Raw genomic sequence first — 21,428 nt, 5'->3', positions numbered from 1 at the left:
TCACTTTTTGAATGGAATTACTGAAATAAATCAACTTTTTGATGATATTCTAATTATATGACCAGCACCAATATATATATATATATATATATATATATATATATAATTGTTGAAATATGACCAAGACATCATTGCCAAGTTTTGTGATTTCTCTCATGCTCTTACTAGGCATATGTTGACATTTTTTCTTATTTCATTCTATTGTTATTTCCCCTAAAGAAGAATGAAAGTATATACATATGTGTTTATATCTTGAGCTATGAACATTTCCTTTTGGGAAATAGGCTACTATTTTGAACATTAACATAGATTATATGAAACTCGTCTTTTTTATACTTATGTGACCAGAAACACCAAATCCATAGTTCAAGAAATTGTGCAAGTACAAAAGAACTTTGTTCCATTTTCCTGCATTCTTTTCAAATACGTGATGTCTTGTCAGCCAGTAGCAGTTAGACAGCAGATGTGATAATACCCATGTCCTTCTACATCACTGGTCTAGAGTAACAGCAATATCTCATGTTTAAATGTATCACCACGTCTCTTTATCCAGATATCCTTGACATACTAGTCCCATGCAGTCTGATCAACACCCATCACGTTGACAGCCGACACAGTAACTTTTCGTTGTTTTAGGTCACGTCGCCCCAGCAGGCCGAGGGGTCAAGGTTGCGTCTGCTGTGGGTCCGCAGCTGCAAAAGGTCTCTCTGCATTTCCCAAGACCCTCCGCTGCTGCCGACCTGCCTGGGGACACCATGCAACTCTCCTGAGTCTGCTCCCTTGGCAGTGAGCACCCGTGGGAGGCAGGGCGAGAGATAACGTACCGCTTGAAGATCCCCACATTACCTCACCAGATAAGGCAGAGGGAGGGGATGGAGCCGAGCGCAGTGGACATTGGGCCTTTGGGTGGAAGAGAGGGCCGAGCCCCTTCACGCAGCTCGAGGGAGACACTAAAGTGCTGTCATTTAGAGACTGGTTCGGTGGCCTCGTCGCTGGTTCCCATGGCTGAGCGAGTGGTACGAGAGGATGTGGCACAGGAGCGGGGAGAGATGGGAGGAAAGAGTGTGAGGATGCACAGATGGACACAACCATGCGTAAAACAGGCAACACATCGAGAGCCAAAGAAGTGGGTGAGTGAACGAAGTAGCGGATGGTTTGCGCTCAAAGGGATTTAAAATCATTTTGTTATAAAGAGTAATGAAAAATCATCAGTTTGGTTTGTATTGTGTATTAACATGCACATCAAAAGTGAATATCATGACTTTTCACATTGTGTGACTGTTTTCAAAATTAGTCCCAAAAATAGTTTAATGCAGAATGTTAGATTTTTTAAATAGAAATTCGTAAATAAATATTAATAATTAAATGAATATTAATAACAATAATATTATAAATTATGAATAAAACTAACAAATAAGTATTCATTTTAATATTATTAAAAAAAACAAAAAACGCATATTATTCTAGTTTAATTTCTTTTAAAAAATTGCTAACAATATAATCTGTGATTAAAAAATTTGTCAAAAAAATAAAAATAGAAGTGTTTTTGTTAGTGGTTTCTTTTGGCCGCTACTGTATAACAGATTTCAGACCCCCTTTTTTGTTATTTTCAACTGCTAACACTTAATTTAATAATTATAATCAATGCACATATTGTGTACATACCTATACATATATATACACAAAAAGCATGCACCTATATATGTATATATATATATATATATATATTTTTTTTTTTACATGCACCTCAAAAGCTTTTTGCAATGCAATATGAAAACAATAAATACATTACCTAACAACTGTTTTTTATTTATTTTTAAAGTACTTAGAAGTTAAAGATGGACCTATACCTCTAAAGACTCACAAAACATAACAAAAAGTTTCCCCTCATTCCTTTGGATTGTCTTAGGCAAAGTCTGGGCCGACATCTCCATCCAGGGCATATAAGAGCCAGAACTCTCCTGAGAATGCAGCGAGAGAGAGGAGTCGTGTTCGAAACCTCAGACAAGCCTTCCATAGCCTGCAGGCGGCTTTACCCTCCGTCCCTCCCGACACAAAACTCTCCAAGCTGGACGTGCTGGTCCTGGCCACCAACTACATCGCCCACTTGACCGAAACCCTGGATCAGGGTGGGATGTTGGGGGACCATCCCATCCTGCAGAGAGCAGAGTACCTGCATCCTGTGAAGGTGAAAACCTGAGAAACTAGAAAAGATCTATCTATCTATCTATCTATCTATCTATCTATCTATCCATCCATCCATCCATCCATCCATCCATCCATCCATCCATCCATCCATCCATCCCTCCATCCATCCATCCATCCATCCATCTATCTATCTATCTATCTATCTATCTATCTATCTATCTATCTATCTATCTATCTATCTATCTATCCATCTATCCATCTATCTATGAGTGGTTCTCAAATTAATTCTCAAAAGAATTTTCAAATGTAAACTACGGCTATGATTTTGATGACAATGATTTTAAAAAGAGACTTTACAGCTGTATGGCATATGTAAATTTCAACAATACAAATTTGCATATTACTTGTGGGATATTGATTGCAAGAGACTGGACAGGATTCAGTTACTTACAAAAATGACAGTGCACTCTCTCTCTCTCTCTCTATATATATATATACACACACACATACTATGTGTACGTGTGTGGTTGTGTATTACATTATGTCTCTATAAAGAATATTTACTGTAGCATTACAGTAAGTATACAGTCTTACAGAAGTGAACATTGTCTGATTACATAACTGTTCTGCCTACAAACATTTGAATGATTGAGGACACGGTTGTTCTCCCAACATTTGGCTGTACCTTTCGACCCGCCTCTGCAATAAGGTCATGATTGAGAACACTAGCGGGCCTTATTTCATCAGAAACATCTATCTTGGCCTCTTCTACCTCTTCCACTGTTTTTCCTCCGTACCCTTCCAACACACATCCGTACTCCTCACTTCTTCCCAGCTGTTGACCCTGTTTGTTTTCCTTGTTGTTCTTACATTTTCAGAATTTTGTAACACTGTGTTGTATTCTGTCTTTATATGCTTGCTTGCCAAATTAAGCTTCATGAGATTCACCTCTGAGAACTGGCTGATCATTGGTTGATCTAATGCGTTACATTCCCCTTCATTAGTGAAAATCAAAATTCACCTCCCAAATTCTACAAAATTCATCAATTTAGGACATATTTACAAAAAAAATGTCTTATAGAAATGTATAGAAAATATGCTTGACAGTTTATGACAACTCAGTCATTTTGCATTTAATGACTTTGCAAGGAACTAATGCTTAGATGTTTTGAGGAGTAAGAATCAACAGGAAAACATACAGATATACAACATTCTATTATACAGAAAAGAATAATATATTTTGATCAACATGACATTAACAAATGATATAACAGCAGACATTTGTACATAATCAATTGCATGAATGTTCCAAAGCATTTTCAATTTGTCCAAAAGAATGAGAAACTGCTTTTATGATGTCCACAAGATGATTTGGAGGTTGAACAAGTAGTTTTGAGAATTTCAGTTGTGATCTGAGAAATGCACCTGAGAAAAGCGACTTAGAAAAACTGCATTTGGTTATTTTTATAATGAAAATACATCCTTCTAGTTATGCCAAGCTCCAAAATATTTTATTGGGTATAAATTGTGAGTGAGGGGAGGCTTGAATGGGTGGGCCTTGAAGACAAAAAGGGTTGAGATCCACTGATCTACATATTATTTTACAGTTTCATATTGTGTAACATTATTCCTGGTTTTTTAAAGAATTTATTTGGATATTTTTGATTCACTAAGCCATTCTATAAGCATTCTGAAGGTATCCAAGTGATGTACTTGTATCCTCTTCAACAGAAATGGCCCATGCGTTCTCTTCTCTACTGTGGGAACATCGGAGAGCGACTAGCGGGAGCACAGATCAGTCAGGAGGCATGTTGCCCACCTAAGGTGAAAGCAGACTAATGGACTGAGAAAATGTCTGAGAATTGTTGGACAGTTCCATTTTTTTGTGAATGGAAAATATAGATTTGAGCACAATTTTCTTTTATCAGTTATGTTTCCACATTTTTTACCTTTTATTTTGATAAACCACTATATAATTGTTTACCCCACATATATACTGTATAGTCAGTTGTTCACTTGTCCCAGTCTTCCATATAAGTGCATAACTGTCAACTTGTATTCGTTTGTAAAAACTGAGAGAAATTATTATCTGTGGTAATATCACATCAGTTTTAATTTTTCATTTTAGGAATTCCTTGATTAGGGTGTCTTTAATTATGTAGAATATTTTTACTATTTGTTGGCAATGTTTTTTTTAAAAAAAAATACATATATAAAAATGAAAATTAGAAGTATTAATAATAGGCATACAAAAATAATAACAAGTATTTTACAAGAACACAAAGAATTAGGAAAACTCATATTTAAAAAAGTTAACATTATTAAACATTTTAAGAGATAAAGTAAATAATTTAGGTCATAGCATCATTTTGAACAACTTATATTGATTGTAGGGAAGAAAAGTTAGATAACTCAGAATATTCCCATTCAAAGCTTAACTAAAAGTTAACAAACCGCTTTATCTCTGCTGGCTGTCCGTATCCTGAGTGTTTGGGTTTAATGTGCATGTTTTGCATTTGATAGTAATAAAATGAATGTCTTGATTAGTGGGAAGGGAGGATTGTTATAGGGAACATTTGGTAACCACACATGAGTGGACAACCCCCAAGTCCTCTTAATCATGGGTAGCTCAGCATATCGTTTAAAATTATTACAGGCAGTAAAACCCATTCAAGAATATGTTTCCCCTTCAAAAGTTAGTGTTCTCTTACGGTATTTGCTTGGTAAACAAACCATTTACTAAGCACTTACTCTTAGGAATGAGAATGCACTGCCATGTTTGGTATTGTGCAACTATAGTATTCTATAAAGCATGCCTGTCTTTCAAGATAATATTCATCCAGGTGTGGACCTCTATGGGTTGTGCAGGTATAGTCATCATTACGTCATGTGGGACACTGATCTGTATGACAGCTATTGTGAACAGATTGAGGTTGATTAGACTCTATGATTGTTAACTTTGACTTAGTTGAACCCTTAAGTGCACTGCTTTACCCTAACAAGAAAATTTGTGACATGGTCTAAATTCTTTATGAGGGGAATGAACACTTCCAGTCAAATGTTTGCACACACTGAATTTATGCCTCTCGTTATCTTAAAACCATTTTGGTCTAAGCTAATTCTTAAATGCTTCAATATTGTTTAACCCATGCATGGATAAAACATCTACATGTTTCATTTTATTTCAAAACATGAATAAAACTAATCTCAATTCTTTCTTCTTTTATCAAAATAATGTGTTTCGAGGAGTTTGTTGCAATATAGATAGTAGAAAATGTACTTCACTTTCATCAGTCACGTTGAATTTATGTTGTCGTAAATAAAAAAAATACAATGACATAGAGAAGATAGACATGCAGAGTTATGGGTAGGGGTCAAAGGTCATCATCGATGGTGGTTTGCATGTAACTTCAGAACCTGAATGGTTAAAAATGGCTTCCTACCACAGTAAACATGCATCAGCATTTTTGTGGGTAACACATTACAAGTTACATAATCAGATTACTTCTTTCAAGTAACTAGTAAAGGAACACTACTACAACTGAGTTACTTTTTCAAATAAGTAACGCAAGTTACTTTGTTTTCCCATTGACTGACTTTATATTTCCCTCAGCCTGAGGCTTATTCATTTAAAAAATGTAACTTTTGTTATTAAATAACAAACAAGCAAGCCCAGCAGGTAAAAAAAGAGTAGCGCAAAAGTGACATAACTTTCTATAAAAGTAACTAAGTAACAGTTAGTTACTTTTTGGGGAGTTACGAAATATTGCAACACATTACTTTAAAAAGAAAATTTCCCCAAAAATGTGCATCAGAAGGTTAAAAGCATCGCAGGATGCACCTCATAAAGCTGGTTGAGAAAATGTCCAGAGAATGCTGGAATCTAGACCAAGGCTGCTGACTTTGAAGAAAATTAAATATGAGACAGAATTTGTTTTTTATTGGTCACGACATAATTCCACTAAATGTGGGAAAAAATATTATTATAATGTGGAATATAATAATAATGTGGTAATTTAACAAACTAATTCTTTGTTATCCAAATTATTATTATTGTAGGTAGTATTTTATGTGTAGTTAGTGTTCTTTAAAAAGCCTGATTTAACAGTCACATAGATGTAAATGATCATGAAATGTATAAGGATCTAGATGGATTCTATCCAATCTTGTATTTTACTTGTAATATACTTTGCTACAAGCATTAGTTATTTTCACAAAATGAATGCCATTTCTGGGAAGATACAGGTTAAAACATGTCGACCACCATATACGTGGCCAAATGTGTGTTGTATTTTTGTGGTGTGGAACATACATGCCTATTCTCGATTATTCATATGCAGAGCTCCAGGTCTTTGGGCTCCCATCCATATGAAATGGTCAAGGCTAACTCTATAAATCTGTCTATGTTCCTGATAAAACCTTTTTCTCATGTTAATAGCCAAAATGGACCAGAGAGAACTGCGCTACTAAGGCAAGGGTTACGGAGCCAGAGAACGAGGGCAAACGTTTGCTGCGTTAGAATCTCTGCCACTGCAACTCGTTCTCACCATTTAAGGAGCGATCTCAGCAAGAAACATTGAGGAAATACTGGGATCTATGGGGAAAACATGTCAACGCATAAAATGAAAGGCTCCAATTAGAGCCAAACGAGTTTTACAGCCTGATACAATATTAGCTCTTTTTAAAGTTCCATTTAAACATTATTTTCTTGGATGTTCAAGAAAATAACCTTTGTAATCATTCTCCAAAAACCCATGATGATTATAGTGAAACATAGTGAGTCTTTTTCAATTAAAGTCACAGTTCCAATAACTTAAGACACTAAGGAGACCTTCCTACTGACTCTGAAAAACAGCAGGGGAAAGAGATCCAGGTCCCTGATCACCCGTGAACATGCTATAGACCTGCTGCAGGAGCCATGAGGACTGCACATGTGAACACAGCAATAAAGTGCAATGTCCTTAGTGTAAGACACCTAAGACAGTGCTACAGGGAGACAGGAAAGACAGCTGATTGTCCCTGCAGTGCCAAACCGTGCCTTGGTGAAAGAGTGGAGTACTGTACATCTCATATGCAAGAACTGGTGAATGCTAGTTTATGAGGATGATATGCACTGCAGTTATTAAAGCAGCTGCTGCCACAGATACTGACACTTTTAATATAGACCCTTCTTAGGGACTCATCATTCCATTTCTGTTCACCAAATGTTTAAACAAATATTTATAAATTAATTTGCTGGAAAAATCATTTGGCAGTGGGAGGCAATTTATTTTATCTTATATACATTTATCCTATACATATGTAAACATTTTTTGCCAAGTTCCAATCAGCGGTTCTCAGTCAGGGGGCCTCAAGATGACTTTTTTTTTTTAATTCGCTCCACACGGTCTTCATTTGAAAGAATTTTCCATATTTATTTTTTACAGGATTTTTACCTGTATTTTGAATTTTACTCGCATTGTCCATAAAAAAAAGAAAGAAAAAAAAGGATAATGTCAATGTAATGAGCTGCAAATAATTCTGTTATTTTACAGATTTCCCATGGTCTTAAATTCTTATAACTCCATGGGCATTTTTATAATGACTATTTGAATATATAATGAATATACAGTTTCTAGCTGCTGAGCTCTAAAGCATTCTATCGAGTAAAAATAAGAGTATAAAATATTTATACGCAGCTTTATACTTATCCAGTAAATCACGAACGACTAGAAAAGTCATGGTGACTTTGGATAATGTGGGGCCGATGAATAAAAAGGTTGAGAACCGCTGATGTAGATCTTGAAAGCCACTCATAATGTTCTTTAGCTTTTTGCCTATGAATATTAAAAATGCACTGCTTTCTCCTTAAGATCTGTGATTTATTGTATCTTGGCTCAGTGATATCCAGATTCTGTCACTTCCTCTCATGTTAGAAAGATAATCAAAATAGCTGCTCTATCTCCTGCTCATTAGACCTAGTGCATGCTGATGGCTGGCTAAATTTATGCTGTATTTTAGCCAAGTTTCTTGACTTGGCCTGATCTTACTGGAACAAGGAAAGAGGAGGAACCACAGTGGAATGTAAAACACACAAGCATAATAAAACATGAAATACTCCATCCTAAGATTTGGCTAAATGTCCTTATTGTCCAGAGTTTCATCTCCACTAAATTTGTAAGCAACATATTTTTTTCCTCCTTGGGAAGGAGATCATCCTGGAATCAAATATATTGGATTTGAATCTACACATTTTTAAATAAAAAAGGTTAAGTGCAGCATTACAGATTTTGAAAAGCAGTCCTTTGGCAAAAGTTCAATGGCCAATATCTTTCTAAAACTAAAATTTCAATCCAACAACAAAAAATGAGTCCACCATCTAGAAACACAGTATTTAATAATCCTGAGACACAAATGACTCAGTTTTACATGACAAAACTGACTCCTCGCAGAGATTTTTTTATGTGACCCCATTCTCACTTTAAACTAAAAAATATTCAGTTATGAAAGACAAACTGAATGATCCAGGACTATTCAACACAAGGAGCATTATATCATAAATCTTATGAACTTTTCTCAATCAAGCTATATGGAGAGAAAATGTCCCATAATTAAAAAATCAATTGCTTAAAAAGAAAAAAGACAAGTCCGTTTGACCTGTTGAATGTGAGGTGGGCCAGGCACAAAAAAAGGGATGTGACCATCAGATGATGGCCAAAACTCTATAAAAGTAATTTTATATACAACAAAGTTCATGGAAAAGAAGTCCCATTCACCTATTCATCCTCTTCTTTAACCTTTTTCTTCTTTTTCTTCTTTTCTGTTGTCTGTAAAGGGAAAAATTGTTGTTTTAGGACTCACAAAACTATAAAATATAACTATTTGTCATCACGGCTCTTACCTCTTCTACTGGACTGACTGCTGCTTCTTCCTGCTCTTCCTTCGGCTCCTCTTCCGCTGCTCGTTTCTTTTCCTTTTTCTTTTTTGTCATCTATAAAGTAAATGCAGCAATAAGAAACTGCGAGATCTACTTACACATCATAAGCAAAATTCAGTCCGTAGATAAGCTGAACTTGAATTTAAAAAAAAAATTCCATGTGGGATTATTAATGATTCAGAATTAAATGCACCGTCAACCAGAGATGAATTTATCATTCCACCCCCTCACCTCTGCTGGGCCGGCTGCAGTCGTCTCCTCCGCTTTCTTCTCCTTTTTCTTCTTCTTCGGTGTCTCTGTTTCTGCTTCTCCTGTGATTAATATTCATTTTTATGTTCATCTGCATTTAACAAGTGTCTGGAACACCAGTCAACTCAGCTTTCTGCTGTATGGATGTTTACCTTCTGCGGGGGCTTCCCGTTTTATTTTCTTGGCTTTAGTCTCTACGGGCTTCTCCTCCTCATCACCCTCCTCTACCTCTTCAATCTTCCTCTTCTTCGAGGTGGTGGGGAGTGTTGAGTCACCAGATGGGTCGTATACCTTTACATCACTGGCAGGAAGTAAAAAGAAGAGGCTTAAATCCAGGGCTGTCACAATTTAAGCTTGGCTGGTGATTAAATGTCATTTAAAAACAATTGCAATTATTTTTACTTTAAGTATCAGTTACAGATGGTTAAAGCAGAATGATGATGAATACAATATTTTATACTAATACTATAAATATAAGTTTAAAAACTATAAAATATTAAATATCAAAAAAATACTCATTAAATCTTTGTAACAGCCAAAATTGATCATAGTGAATACACAAAACCATGCCAGTGACTAAAAAGCAAACTATTTAGAGGCGACAGGGATTTAAAATAATGACAAGCCTGTATAAATTCCTTGCAAAAGTGTACAGATTTCTTTAATCAAATAAGAGTAAAAAGTCATATGGATTTATATTAAAGCAATTTGTATTAACTTAATAGATTTTAAATTGCAACTTATTCCCATGATAAATGTTTTTTTTTTTCTTCAGCCATTCCAGTCTTCAGTGTCAAGTGATTCTTGAGAAATCATTCTAATATGCTGATTTGGTGCTCAAGAAACATTTATTCTTAATGTTAATGCTTAAGTGGAAACGGATACATTTTAGGATTTTCTTTGATGAAAGGAAAAAAAACCCAGCATTTATTTAAATAGAATTTTTAGTAACAACGTAAACATCTTTAAAGCAACTCAATTTATTGCATTCATGCTCAATGAACTTCTTTCAAAAAAAAGGGGGATTTCTTTCCTTCTGACCCAAAACAATGTGGATGAAAAACTCCTCACCTCTTGTGTTGATATTTATCAGCCCTGGCTAGAGCCTTGCCTGACCCGCTGATGCGTCTGATCTAGGTCAGAAAATAGACGATTTATCATTCTGACTGCAAATGCAAACTTTAGCAGAGTACTGTATAAAATAACTACATACAAAGAGGAAACAAAACCAAGCTCAGAAGAGATAGTGACTTAATGACCCACATGGTATTTTCAGGACTGTGACATAAAGTCATCCTCATCACTGCTTGTGACATGATCAAAGATAAAATGTATCCCATATCAACTGACCCCTTTCTCCTCCAGGTAGCGTAATCTGACTTCCAGCTTGGCTCTGTTTTCGATTCCCATCTCTGAATTGGTGTCTTCCCCCAGGGCGTCGTAACGGATGGCAAGGGACGTTTTAGCGGCCAGCATTCTGGAGATTTTACCCTTGTTCTTGGCTGTGGTCTGCCCCACCAGAGAGGCATGGTAGATGAGACCGTATTTGGGTGTATCCCGACGGGTTTTCAGAGCACGGAACAGAGCTTTCTCTGCCCCTAGAATCTGTACGGTGGACGCAGGGTGCTTGGCCAAGTTCAGCAGGGATCCTGATGAGTCACAAACAAATCAAGTTTAAAAAGAAACATGTAATATTAGACACTGTGTAGAGGTTTAATCACAAGTAACTTAACCTGTTAACTGTCAAGTAAAGAGTCAAAGGTTTACTTCAGCATTGCATCTTGTTTGACCAGTGGTATCATGTTTCAGACCAAATAGTGCTCACCTGCATGGGATATGAGACGGGCTCCCACTAATTCTCCCACCATGACTGTCAGGTTGGGTGCGATTGCCATCATACGATTCTTCAGATAATCATACAGCTGTGTTCGATACTCTGATATTTCTATCACCTAGAGGTTGAGGGTGGAAATGCATAAACTCACAAGAGGTGACGAGTTTCCTTAAAGAAGGAGAATTAATTTCCAGTTTACAACTAAACTAATCATGTAAACCATTTAAAGGCAAAAAGGTGACAAACTATTTAAACTAAATTTGGTTTTTGCTCAACAAACCTGGTCGCAAAGGTGCATGATGTTGGCAATGTCCTCCTCGGACACCTCTGTTCCCATGGAGATCTCTGCAGCTAGTTTAACCTCTGCCTCAATCTCCTCTGGAATAACCTCAGACAAGTCTGTTGTTGCCACATTTGTGCGATCACCTACAATATGATACATAGTATATCAAAATAGACAATTCTTGTTTTTTTATGGAATAGGGCAGTATTTATTATAAAGGACTTTCTCAGCCACATCTCTTTTTAAATTCATGTGGGTTTTTTTTTCAAAATATTTTTATTCAAAATAACTTCCGCTCCTTCTCTGATGACAAGTTTACTGGCACGAGGGCAGGGTAACCAGTCACTCACATGAGATCGACCAATAGCAAACCACAACCACGTAATCAATTACAGATGGACAAAATCCCACCCTGTGTTCTTGACCGAGAAGCTATTTTATTAATATATACATACGTCAAAATAGGGAAGAAAAGACTATTGCAACTTCCGTTTCATGCTGACTTTAAACATTTGAAATCTTAATTTTATTCTTATAATATTTAATTATTCCTCCAACCAAAAAAGTATTTGAATTTAAACTTATTCTTTTAAGTTTATATAAGCGGTTTGTTTCCAGGTTATTTTACAATTAATCTATGACTTTAAGACCACAGTGTACATCACTGTTCATAATGAAAACTGAACTTACGTTGTTCTTTCCAACAAAAGGAAAAAGCATCTATAAGATGTAATCTAGAAATCCTCATCAAATGCTTTCGAGTGTGTACTAACCAATCTTGCGGACAGTCTTGCAGTACACCAGGTTATCTGTGACGATCTTGCCAATCTCTGGGAAGTGCCAGCCGTACCATTCCCTGCAGCGCATGATGTAGTTATTGAGCTCCTTGTCCAGATCATCCAGCAGAGCTGCAGAATATGGCAAGGTAAGAGAGTGAACCAGGGATACAGCTGTTTAAAGCACTGCCATCTTTATAGGTGCTCAAGTATGTGCAAAGATATAAACAAAAGTATTCCTTACAAATGGCTTGAACAATCATGGTGTCCACCTTGTCTGGGCTGAACTTCAGCTTGTAACGTGAAAGACTGAGGAAAGATCAAACAAAAACCAGTTAATTGCTGTACAAAAGTATGTATGTTGAGATTGATGTAAATATCTGCACAGAAAGTCTCAGTGGTAGTGACGAATGCTGATTAATATCCTCACAGAAGTCGGTCAGCAAAAATAATCATTGACGTGAACAAAGAATGGTTTAAATTGAGATTTATCATTTTCAAATGCAAACTAACCTGTGGGCCAAACCAAGAGACATGGCACTGATCTCTCTTGCAGGAAGACCTGTGATAAGCCCCTCCATCTGGTTTCTGATACCCCTCATGAGCTCAGCCACTGCAGGGCTGTGCACACAGCTCAGGTTCAGCTTCTCCTGCAGGGGGTGGCAGAGAGTCTCAGCTATTTTGTTCTAATGAAGCTTAAAGTATACCACAATATTGACATTCCTGGAATGAAACCTACAATCTTTGCATTACCAGACCTGATGCTTAACCATAAACCTAGCACTAACAAATTATTTTTCCAGGTATAAACAAGCTCAGATGAGGTAGTGACAAAAATGCCTCATGATTTTTCAGCAACATGACACAATGGTCATCATCATCACAGCTTGTAGTGTTTATAGGGCAAATATCAGAAATTTCCCCTCCATCAAAAATGTTAGAAAACCCACCATTTACCTTAATGACTCCTCCTAGTTTAGCATCAGTGATTGCCAGCTGCTCATGAGCCTCTTTGGCCACAACTTTCTTGAGAACTTTTTTCAGACTTTTCCCCAATTTCCCCTCCACCATCGCCGTGGCCGCTGATATTGACATGACAAAATAAGAATTTTGAATGAGAGTTTTTCCTATTTTTATGTTGCCTATAATGTTCAATCTTAAATTCAGATAAAGATAGGAAATAAAATGAAATCTGTGGTCTCAGTGGTAGTGACGAACTACTGTTTAACGACCTCATGCTTGAGTCAGATATACAGATACATCATAGACACACAGCTGAAGGACATTTAAACTGCTTTGCATATATGAATAAAGCTTAAGGACTAGAGGTGTCAATGTTTCAGTTCAGCATAGTTACCTGCAAGAGCTTCTGTTGTATCCTGGAACTTCTCAAAGTGCTTCAGTTTTACACTGAAAAACAAAAAGATTGTTACTGAATGGACACTCAAGGAAAATGTGTGAAACGTTTAAAGACTGGGATAACAGATTTTTTCCCCTTTCAACCGAGGAAATGCAGTGAGATTTCCCATTTGTGGTAATATATAAGGATTTTGAATACATTTATGATTAACTGTCTAGTGTCTAATAAAATATCTTAATCTAAACGCATCAAAAATTCTCACTACAAAAATTTCTAAGACTAATATTTCTAATAGGGGATAGTTCACCCAAAAATGAAAATTGTCATTTACTGACCCTCAAGTTGTTCCAACCTGTATGAGTTTCTTTCTTCTGTTGAACACAAAAGTAGATATTTTGAAGAATGTTGGTAATCAGACAGTTGACAGCAACCTTTGACTTCCATAGTAAGGGGGAAAAATATGTAAGTCAATGGGTGCCATCAAATGTCTAGTTAAAAATATTCTTCAATATATCTTCCTTTGAGTTCAACAGAAAAAAAAAATCATACAGGTTTGTAACAACTTGAGGGTCAGTAAATGACAACAATGATCATTTTTGGGTGACCTATGCCTTTTTCCACCATTGGCTTTTGGCTTGCTTAGTTGGGGACATTTAATTTTTTATTTTTAACAATATTATTACAACATTATTTTCCTGTTATCTCTGTTAAGCTGCTTTGAAACAATCTGTATTGTAAAACGTGCTATATAAATAAAGGTGACATCTTTAATGCCCAAGCTTTTTCCAGGTTTCCCATGCAAATGGGAATGGTTAAGACATGTAGTTCTGCCATAAATACTTTATCATCACAGGCATTTCAGTGACAAAACAACATGGGAAAATTATATATTCTCAAAAGTACTCACACTTTGTTAGCTTTTTCTGGTGTTTCAAACTCCTTCCACAGGCTGTCCACCTGCTGGAGTTTCTGTTCATCCAGGACCTGCACAACAGAAGAGTGTTTTTTCGCACAACTGAGGATTAAAATGTACTTACACAATCTCTCAGTCACGATCGAGATGCTCAAAATTTACTCAAACCCTAAAGTTCTCGACACGAGAGACCATGTGGACCCTTGCCCCAGTAATGGCATGCCGCATTTAAAGTCTAAATAGCTTCGTAAATGTCGTTTATGTATGTACAACAGCATTCTTCGGTGATTTATAATGTTGTGCATTAACGTTTTGAACTACTGTTTGATTTGAAAATCGTCTAAACGCGACGAACAGTCAGTGAGTGAGTCCTGAGGACACAACGTGGCTATTCTGCACTGCAGGCCACATGACACACGCTGAACCGTAACTTACTGGCCTCGCTTTACAAATTGCTTATGTATTGAGTTACAAAGAAAGATAGCACATGTATTCAGGAAAATAGTAAGAATATTTAACTTCAGACTTTCAGAAACTCTTGATGGAATTGCTAACTACGCCGGCTAGCTAACGGAAACCTCAAAACCTATGACTAATTTACTAATGAAAAAAGAATCAAGACACCCATTTTCTCAACATAATAAATATGCTTACCTTGAATATGGCATAGCCGGCGGCAGTTTCAAATAACACTAACATTATGAAATGTTTTTTTCTTTCTCTAAATCAAGTTTATGGCTGCGCTCCCCAATTTGAGAGCCTTCCGCTACAAGGAGTCGCTCTCCACCACGAGGTGCACATGGGGACAATGTGAGCATGCGCAGTACTACCATACAACATTGCGCATGTGCATTACCGTCTGAACTGGGGGAATCTTTCTCATGTTCTTTTCATTGTAATTTACAGGACCACGTGTACATGTTATGCACTTAAAACGAACTCCTTACTGTTCATTTTTAAGATTTCAGCTCCATGTGCTTATATTGTGTATTCATTATTAATGTTGAACACAGTCTAACATAAAAATGTTTTTAATCTTAAATGTTAAATGTTTTTTAATCTTTCGAATCTTTTTGTAAAAATGTAAAAATGGACAAGATCTCTCTGCCTTGCACAGTACATGCCTCCCCAACGTTTCCCCGAGGTATCCAACAATATTCTCTTCGAGGGCGATTGGAACCAATCAGAAAGAGCGCGATGAGAAAAACAACACTGTTTGGGTCAACGATCCTCCGGAAGTCCCGCCCCTTTCCAATGACGTAAACGGCGCTGTGTTGTGAGTCTGCTGGTAGCAAAACCTCACATTACTGCACATTTTACTTCATTATTTATATTAAGCAGTGTTGTTCCAAAGAAGGGCTGCATATTGCGGAATATCATGTCAGATACGGTGAGTTTAACATATGTTGTACAATCGAACTTGTTTGGGAGAGCAGAAGAGAAAGACGGACTTGTAGAAAATGAAAATAAGAGGGCCTATCTTTTAGCCTTTCTGTTTCCATAGCTAGCTAACTTAACTGACTGTGGATGGGAAAGTCTTGCTGAATAAACAGCTAAAGTGTTTTAATCCCTATATTGTCTTTGGTTCCAAGATTTTGTACATTAGTCCCGTTTATTCCGTTTGTAAATTTGAAAAAGACGAATTTCTTTCTCAAATCTTTCACTTAGCCTGGGTGCTATAGTTAGCTACTCTGGGCCCTGAAAGCAAAGTTCATATAGGCTTGAGCTGATGGACCATGCTGAACATTTGAGCCATTGTTTATTCATTCATTTTAGAAATGTTAATTAGGAAAAGTTGTAACATTTGGACATGTGTTTTTTTGCTTTGTGGGCGCATTATCAGTCCGTGATGCTTTACTGTAATAGTGCTAGTTGTGTGTTTACTGTTAAAGCACAGTTTATTTGCGGCATATATTAATTAAATACTAAGCAAACAAACTACATCAGGCTGACAATGTTATCCTGCACTAATATAGCCTTTTAAAATCACATCTACCTTGTAGTATAATATATCCAAGGAATGTTTTACTGAACCCACTCCTTGAATAATTACTAGATTCATATGATACAAAACAACATGTTATGCAAAATCTAATGACTCTCATTTTGCTTAAATAGGAGACCAAGCCCTCAAGTGATGGAGGCGAGAAGAAGGATGGGGAATATATTAAACTGAAAGTGATCGGTCAGGTAAATAGAGGTGCTTTCTAGTTCAGGCAATTCAGGTTATCAGATTACTATTTGGTAATATTAAGTCATCTAGTACTGTCCAAGCTGCCAATACAGCTGCAGAGTAGTAAGCAGATTTTATTTCATTTCGTTTTGCAGGACAACAGTGAAATTCACTTCAAAGTGAAGATGACGACACATTTAAAGAAGCTGAAGGAATCCTACAGTCAGAGACAGGTGAGTGATCACTAGCACGCATTTGCTCAAATTCTTTTCCAAATCAGGGATTTATAAAATGTATCTGCACCACTGTTCAAAAGTTTGGGTTTTTAAAAAAGTCCCTTTTGCTAACCAAGGCTACATTTATTTGATCAAAAATACAGTGAAACATAAATATTGTGAACTATTATTACATTTTAAAGTAACTATTTTATTTGGATATATTTTAAAATGTAATTTCTATGATCACAAAGCAGAATTTTCAGTCTTCAGCATCACATCCTTCTAATATTGTGCACACAAAAAAAGTCATATTATTATCAATGTTGAAAAAAGGTGTGCTGCTCATATTTTTGTGGAAGCCGTGATAAATGTTTTCAAGATTCTTTGATCAATAGAACGTTTAAAAGAACAGCATTTATTAGAAATAAAAATCTTTTGTAACATTGTAAAAGACTTTACTTTTACTTTTGATCAATTTAATGCATCCTCGCTGAATTAAAGTATTAATTATTTTTAAATAAATCTTACTGACTACAACTTTTTAACGCTAGTGTATGTCAATATCAGAGCAAATATACTGCAGCTATACATGGCTAGTGTTTGTTTTTGCTGGTATACATTAGATACGTATTCGAAAAAAATTGTATTCATTGCAGGTGTAGTTTCCTGTTTTTGACGTGGTTTGTTTTGCATTTTTTTGCAGGGTGTACCCATGAACTCTCTACGGTTTCTTTTTGAGGGACAGAGAATTGCAGACAACCAGACCCCCAAAGAGGTACAATATACAGTTCTATGAGTAAAACTGCAACAAGTTAAAGTCTGTGGTAAATCCAATCAAACTCTGTGGTATTTTGCCATAAGTCATCCATCACTTTTTAGAAGCTAGCCGAATTATGCAGATGCCAACATGGACAGGGTTCATGATAAGGGGTTCAATAAATAAGGGTTTATTTTCAATGAGGATAAACTTGGTATGCTGTTTTGGGTCACCACATGGTGTCCAATATAAAATCTGGGTAGTGAAATGTAGTTCTTTCCTCACTGAGGTGTTTACATAAAGCCTTTTCTGATCCTAGTTTTGTTTTGAAGGTCCCCTACAAAAGGTTTACATGCATCCAAGGTCAAAAAACATACAATTTTCTCATAATATATTGTAGCATTACCTCTTTTCTCTCAGTGCCTGAAACGGTTCAATCAAGGATTCAGGTCCTGTCCACACGGAGACGTGTTTAGCTGTATACGTACAAATTTTTTATCGGATCGGCGTTTCGACCAGACGGATCCGGCGTTTTGGGAGACTGAAACTGCTATTTTTTGAAACCGGGTCCCAGGGTGGATAAATCTGAAAACGACACCCTTGCGTCTTCGTGTGTACGGCCAATCCGTATATTTTGTGAAACGATGATGTCATCACCCCACGTGTCGACTAGTCAGACGCGCTAAATCAGTAGGGTTTGAGAAGGAAGTAAGACTGAAATTACTGACGACTCGTTTAAGGCAGTTCTGAATCGGTTCTTCCTTTTGGGAGACAATAACTTTATTTATCGTTCACTTTGATCTTTGAAACTTTGCAAAACTTTACATCCACAAACAGCTGTATTACACACTGCTTGAAAGGTTCCGAAAAAGCGTAATAGGAGACTTTAAAAGTAGCTCATTTCTGTCCTGAATGAAAACACCGATTTTTTTTGACATATGATGTATTACAACGGTATTGACCAGCTGGTGGCCATAACCACAACTGCTGGAAACTTCCTTCCAGCTACACAAGAGGAATCAGTCATGATCCTGCTCACCATGTTTGTCTCTTTCTGTCTTTCAGCTGGGAATGGAAGATGAGGACGTGATCGAGGTGTATCAGGAACAGACCGGTGGCTGTCGGAATGACTAGACCTCGATTTTTCATGCTCTTTATTTTTATCATAATTTTGTATGTATGACATGTATTTCATCTGTTTCCTTTTGCTGTCACCTCAAAGGGAATCAGAAAAAAACCATCTGGATCAAATAGATAATCTGGTAGGACTGCTGAGTTTGAAAGATTTGGGGTGGAAAATGTTCTTCCGCTCTGTCTGTGTTTGCGCTAACCAATCCCTGCCTTCATGCGCCTCTTTTAAAGGATTCTGGTCACCGTTTGCATTGACACATGTTACCCTGTTGTGTTGTGCCCTGAGCTGATTGAAAACAGTCTTGCTTATCCATAAAGCATTGCTAAAAACCTTTACATCATGCTGTTAAATCCAATCAACAAATCAAGACAAATTTTTGATGGCAGCTTTGGTGTTCCTGTTGCTCACTTCTGTTTATGCATTTGGCCATCGTTAAGTTTTGTTTCATTGTTTTTTCAGCATCTCCAAAACTGCACCGTTTAATGCTAGTGAACATACATGCCATTAGAAACACTTTTCCATTCTGAGATATTCAGAGGTGGTTTATTTGTGCAATTGTCGTCTGATGTTAAAAAGTTGTAAAATGTTTCTTCCCTTTTCTTGCATGTGTCTTACGGATATTGCGAGAGGGAGGTCACTGTGTTGTTGTAAATGACAGGTAGGGTTTTGTTTTGCATGGTTTTGTCTAATGTATAAAAATTTGTGCTGCCCCTGTTTGAATCTAGTTGTCACCTTCTTTGCTGCCGTGTCTTGAGTATTTGGCTCCATTTTAACCTCAATAATGGATTTCAAAGCTTGGAAATAATGGGTAACCATGTTGTTTGATTAGTACTCAGGGGCATCATTTACATACACACTATAAATACGGCCACAGTGTCACTGTACTCATGTTTCGTTTTCCGACAATTTTATATTTTTTTAATGCTATGCGAGAGGCGAGGGAGTTTGGTCCAGATGGTTTTGTGGATATAGAAGAATTATGACTTTGCTTTTGTCTTGTTTTTTTTTTTTAATAAATAAAATGTGTCATAAAACAGTTTGTGTTCACATGTAAATCTTATAGGGAATGATCTTGGGAATGTTCCATTAATGAACACTAGATGGCAGCAACACATTTCAAGTCTTAGCTGAGCTACTTATTTTAAAATAAATAAATATCAGTTGGGAAATACAGCAGATAACGATAAACAGATCATTTATAAAAAGGAATGTCATATAGAAATGTGAATGCACTTACAGCTCTTTGGTATTTATATATCAGACCAGTCTGAGAATGGAATCCGAACAGAGTTAAAGTAATAAAATGTATATATTTTAAATTATTCATTTTAAATGAATAAATATCTTCAATGATTTCTGAAGGATCATGTGACACTGAAGACTGGATTAAGGATGCTGAAAATTCAGTGTTGAATCACAGAACTAAATTACATTTTAAAACATATTCAAATTAAGTTACTTCAAAATGTAATAATATTTCACAATATTACTTTTTTTTTTAAATCTGATAATTTCAGCATTGGTGAGCAGAAGAAACTTCTTTTTAAAAACATCAATCTTAATAAAAAAAATAACTTTTGAACACCAGTGTATAAATGAAAATGCATTTCCCTTTATACACAACATAAAATATAATATATAATTTAATAACATTTCCCCTTTGAAAAAGCGACATATTTTGTTTTGAATGTTCTTTTTGGTACTTTTTGTCAGTACAAAGAAAAAAAAAAGATGTTGCCTTACAAGGTAAAACTAAGCTTAACTCATCTTGATAGACAACTTTAAAATATCAAAATCCTAAATTTTGATATTTACAAAAATGTTATATTTATCAAAATATGACATGTTGCTCTTTGTTTGTGAATGCTGTGACTATGTGGTAGTTAGAGATTCCAATCTGATCACAGGATAAATAATTTGAGAACCGCTCCTGTAGCACAGTGTTATTATCTAAAGCAATTACTTTGAGGATCTCAGTGTTATTATGGGATTGATCCACTCTGACTGGACATGGACACAGATGAACAACCGGAACAACTTAATAGTGTGTGTGTGTAATCATTCTAATGTTAATTCTATACATAATGTTTGAAATATTCCTTAGACTGCAGCTCTAAAAAGATGAAGTAACATTATTCCCTATGATTCAGTGTGTTTCCAGTTACAGTGTTGAGGATCCCGGTCTGCTGAATGCCAGTGTGGAGTGAGAGAGCGCCTTACTGTGCACAGAGAGATTGTTTATTTTAAGTGTCTGATTCCAGGAAGGGCCAGATTTTAAGGCAGGAGGAAAAGTGAAACATGGTGTTGGAAAAAAAGAAAAGGGTGGATAAAGTTATGAGAATGAGAGAGAGAGATGAGATACAAAAGAGAGAGGGATGTAATGAGGTTTTTGGAAAGAACGGGAACACTCAGAAACAGTGTCCATTTGAAGCTATATGTTTTATCAAAGTTTCAGCTTCAGATCAAAGACCTTCAGATTCAGTCATCATTGTTACCTTGAGGTCTTGAATAGGCCGCTGTGTTTGTGGTTTATGTGTCGGTGTATAAAAAGTATCATAGCAAGGCGTTGTGTCCTACTACAGTGTTCAAACATAATGCGTATAATTAACATGAATGATGTGTATGCTGGTTGTTAGGCACAAAGTGTTGCTGTGGGGGCCTCTGCTATA

At 36.3% G+C, this 21,428-nt stretch overlaps 3 protein-coding genes and 2 non-coding genes across 6 annotated transcripts; 2 read left to right on the top strand and 3 right to left on the bottom strand.

The window, feature by feature from the left end:
* The first annotated feature begins 756 nt into the window (after positions 1-756).
* On the top strand, positions 757-8,255 carry tcf23 (transcription factor 23). The gene is made up of 3 exons (XM_077199533.1): positions 757-1,130; positions 1,910-2,188; positions 3,880-8,255. Exons 1-3 carry the CDS (start codon positions 873-875, stop codon positions 3,985-3,987), a joined length of 645 nt encoding a protein of 214 aa, XP_077055648.1. The 5' UTR covers positions 757-872; the 3' UTR covers positions 3,988-8,255.
* A 251-nt stretch (positions 8,256-8,506) lies between these two features.
* On the bottom strand, positions 8,507-15,301 carry nop58 (NOP58 ribonucleoprotein homolog (yeast)). Of its 2 annotated transcripts, none has more exons than XM_077199531.1 (15): positions 15,134-15,301; positions 14,474-14,550; positions 13,564-13,616; positions 13,164-13,288; positions 12,720-12,856; positions 12,451-12,515; positions 12,204-12,338; positions 11,428-11,573; positions 11,139-11,265; positions 10,664-10,962; positions 10,385-10,446; positions 9,466-9,614; positions 9,296-9,375; positions 9,029-9,118; positions 8,507-8,954 (listed from the first exon to the last, which is right to left on the bottom strand). In XM_077199531.1, the coding sequence occupies exons 1-15, from the start codon at positions 15,176-15,178 to the stop codon at positions 8,904-8,906; spliced, it is 1,641 nt and encodes a 546-aa protein (XP_077055646.1). In that variant the 5' UTR covers positions 15,179-15,301; the 3' UTR covers positions 8,507-8,903. The 2 variants fall into 2 exon arrangements, with proteins under 2 accessions (XP_077055646.1, XP_077055647.1); XM_077199532.1 differs by having other exon boundaries at positions 9,296-9,369; positions 15,134-15,287.
* Positions 10,541-10,625, bottom strand: LOC143707312 (small nucleolar RNA SNORD11B). The gene has a single exon (XR_013193166.1). It is a non-coding gene; the product is annotated as a small nucleolar RNA SNORD11B (small nucleolar RNA).
* On the bottom strand, positions 13,015-13,098 carry LOC143707311 (small nucleolar RNA SNORD11B). Its single transcript, XR_013193165.1, has one exon. It is a non-coding gene; the product is annotated as a small nucleolar RNA SNORD11B (small nucleolar RNA).
* A 437-nt stretch (positions 15,302-15,738) lies between the features above and the next one.
* On the top strand, positions 15,739-19,795 carry sumo1 (small ubiquitin like modifier 1). The gene is made up of 5 exons (XM_077199534.1): positions 15,739-15,869; positions 16,598-16,669; positions 16,808-16,885; positions 17,574-17,645; positions 18,693-19,795. The coding sequence occupies exons 1-5, from the start codon at positions 15,858-15,860 to the stop codon at positions 18,759-18,761; spliced, it is 303 nt and encodes a 100-aa protein (XP_077055649.1). The 5' UTR covers positions 15,739-15,857; the 3' UTR covers positions 18,762-19,795.
* Positions 19,796-21,428: the final 1,633 nt, after the last annotated feature.

The sequence above is a fragment of the Siphateles boraxobius genome, unplaced genomic scaffold (genome assembly GCF_051911475.1).
Source record: "Siphateles boraxobius isolate OS27281-9 unplaced genomic scaffold, OSU_SipBor_1 41, whole genome shotgun sequence".
Lineage (NCBI taxonomy): Eukaryota > Metazoa > Chordata > Actinopteri > Cypriniformes > Leuciscidae > Siphateles > Siphateles boraxobius.
The sequence above is the reverse complement of the archived record's forward strand: the minus strand, read 5'-3'. Positions and strand labels throughout refer to the sequence as shown.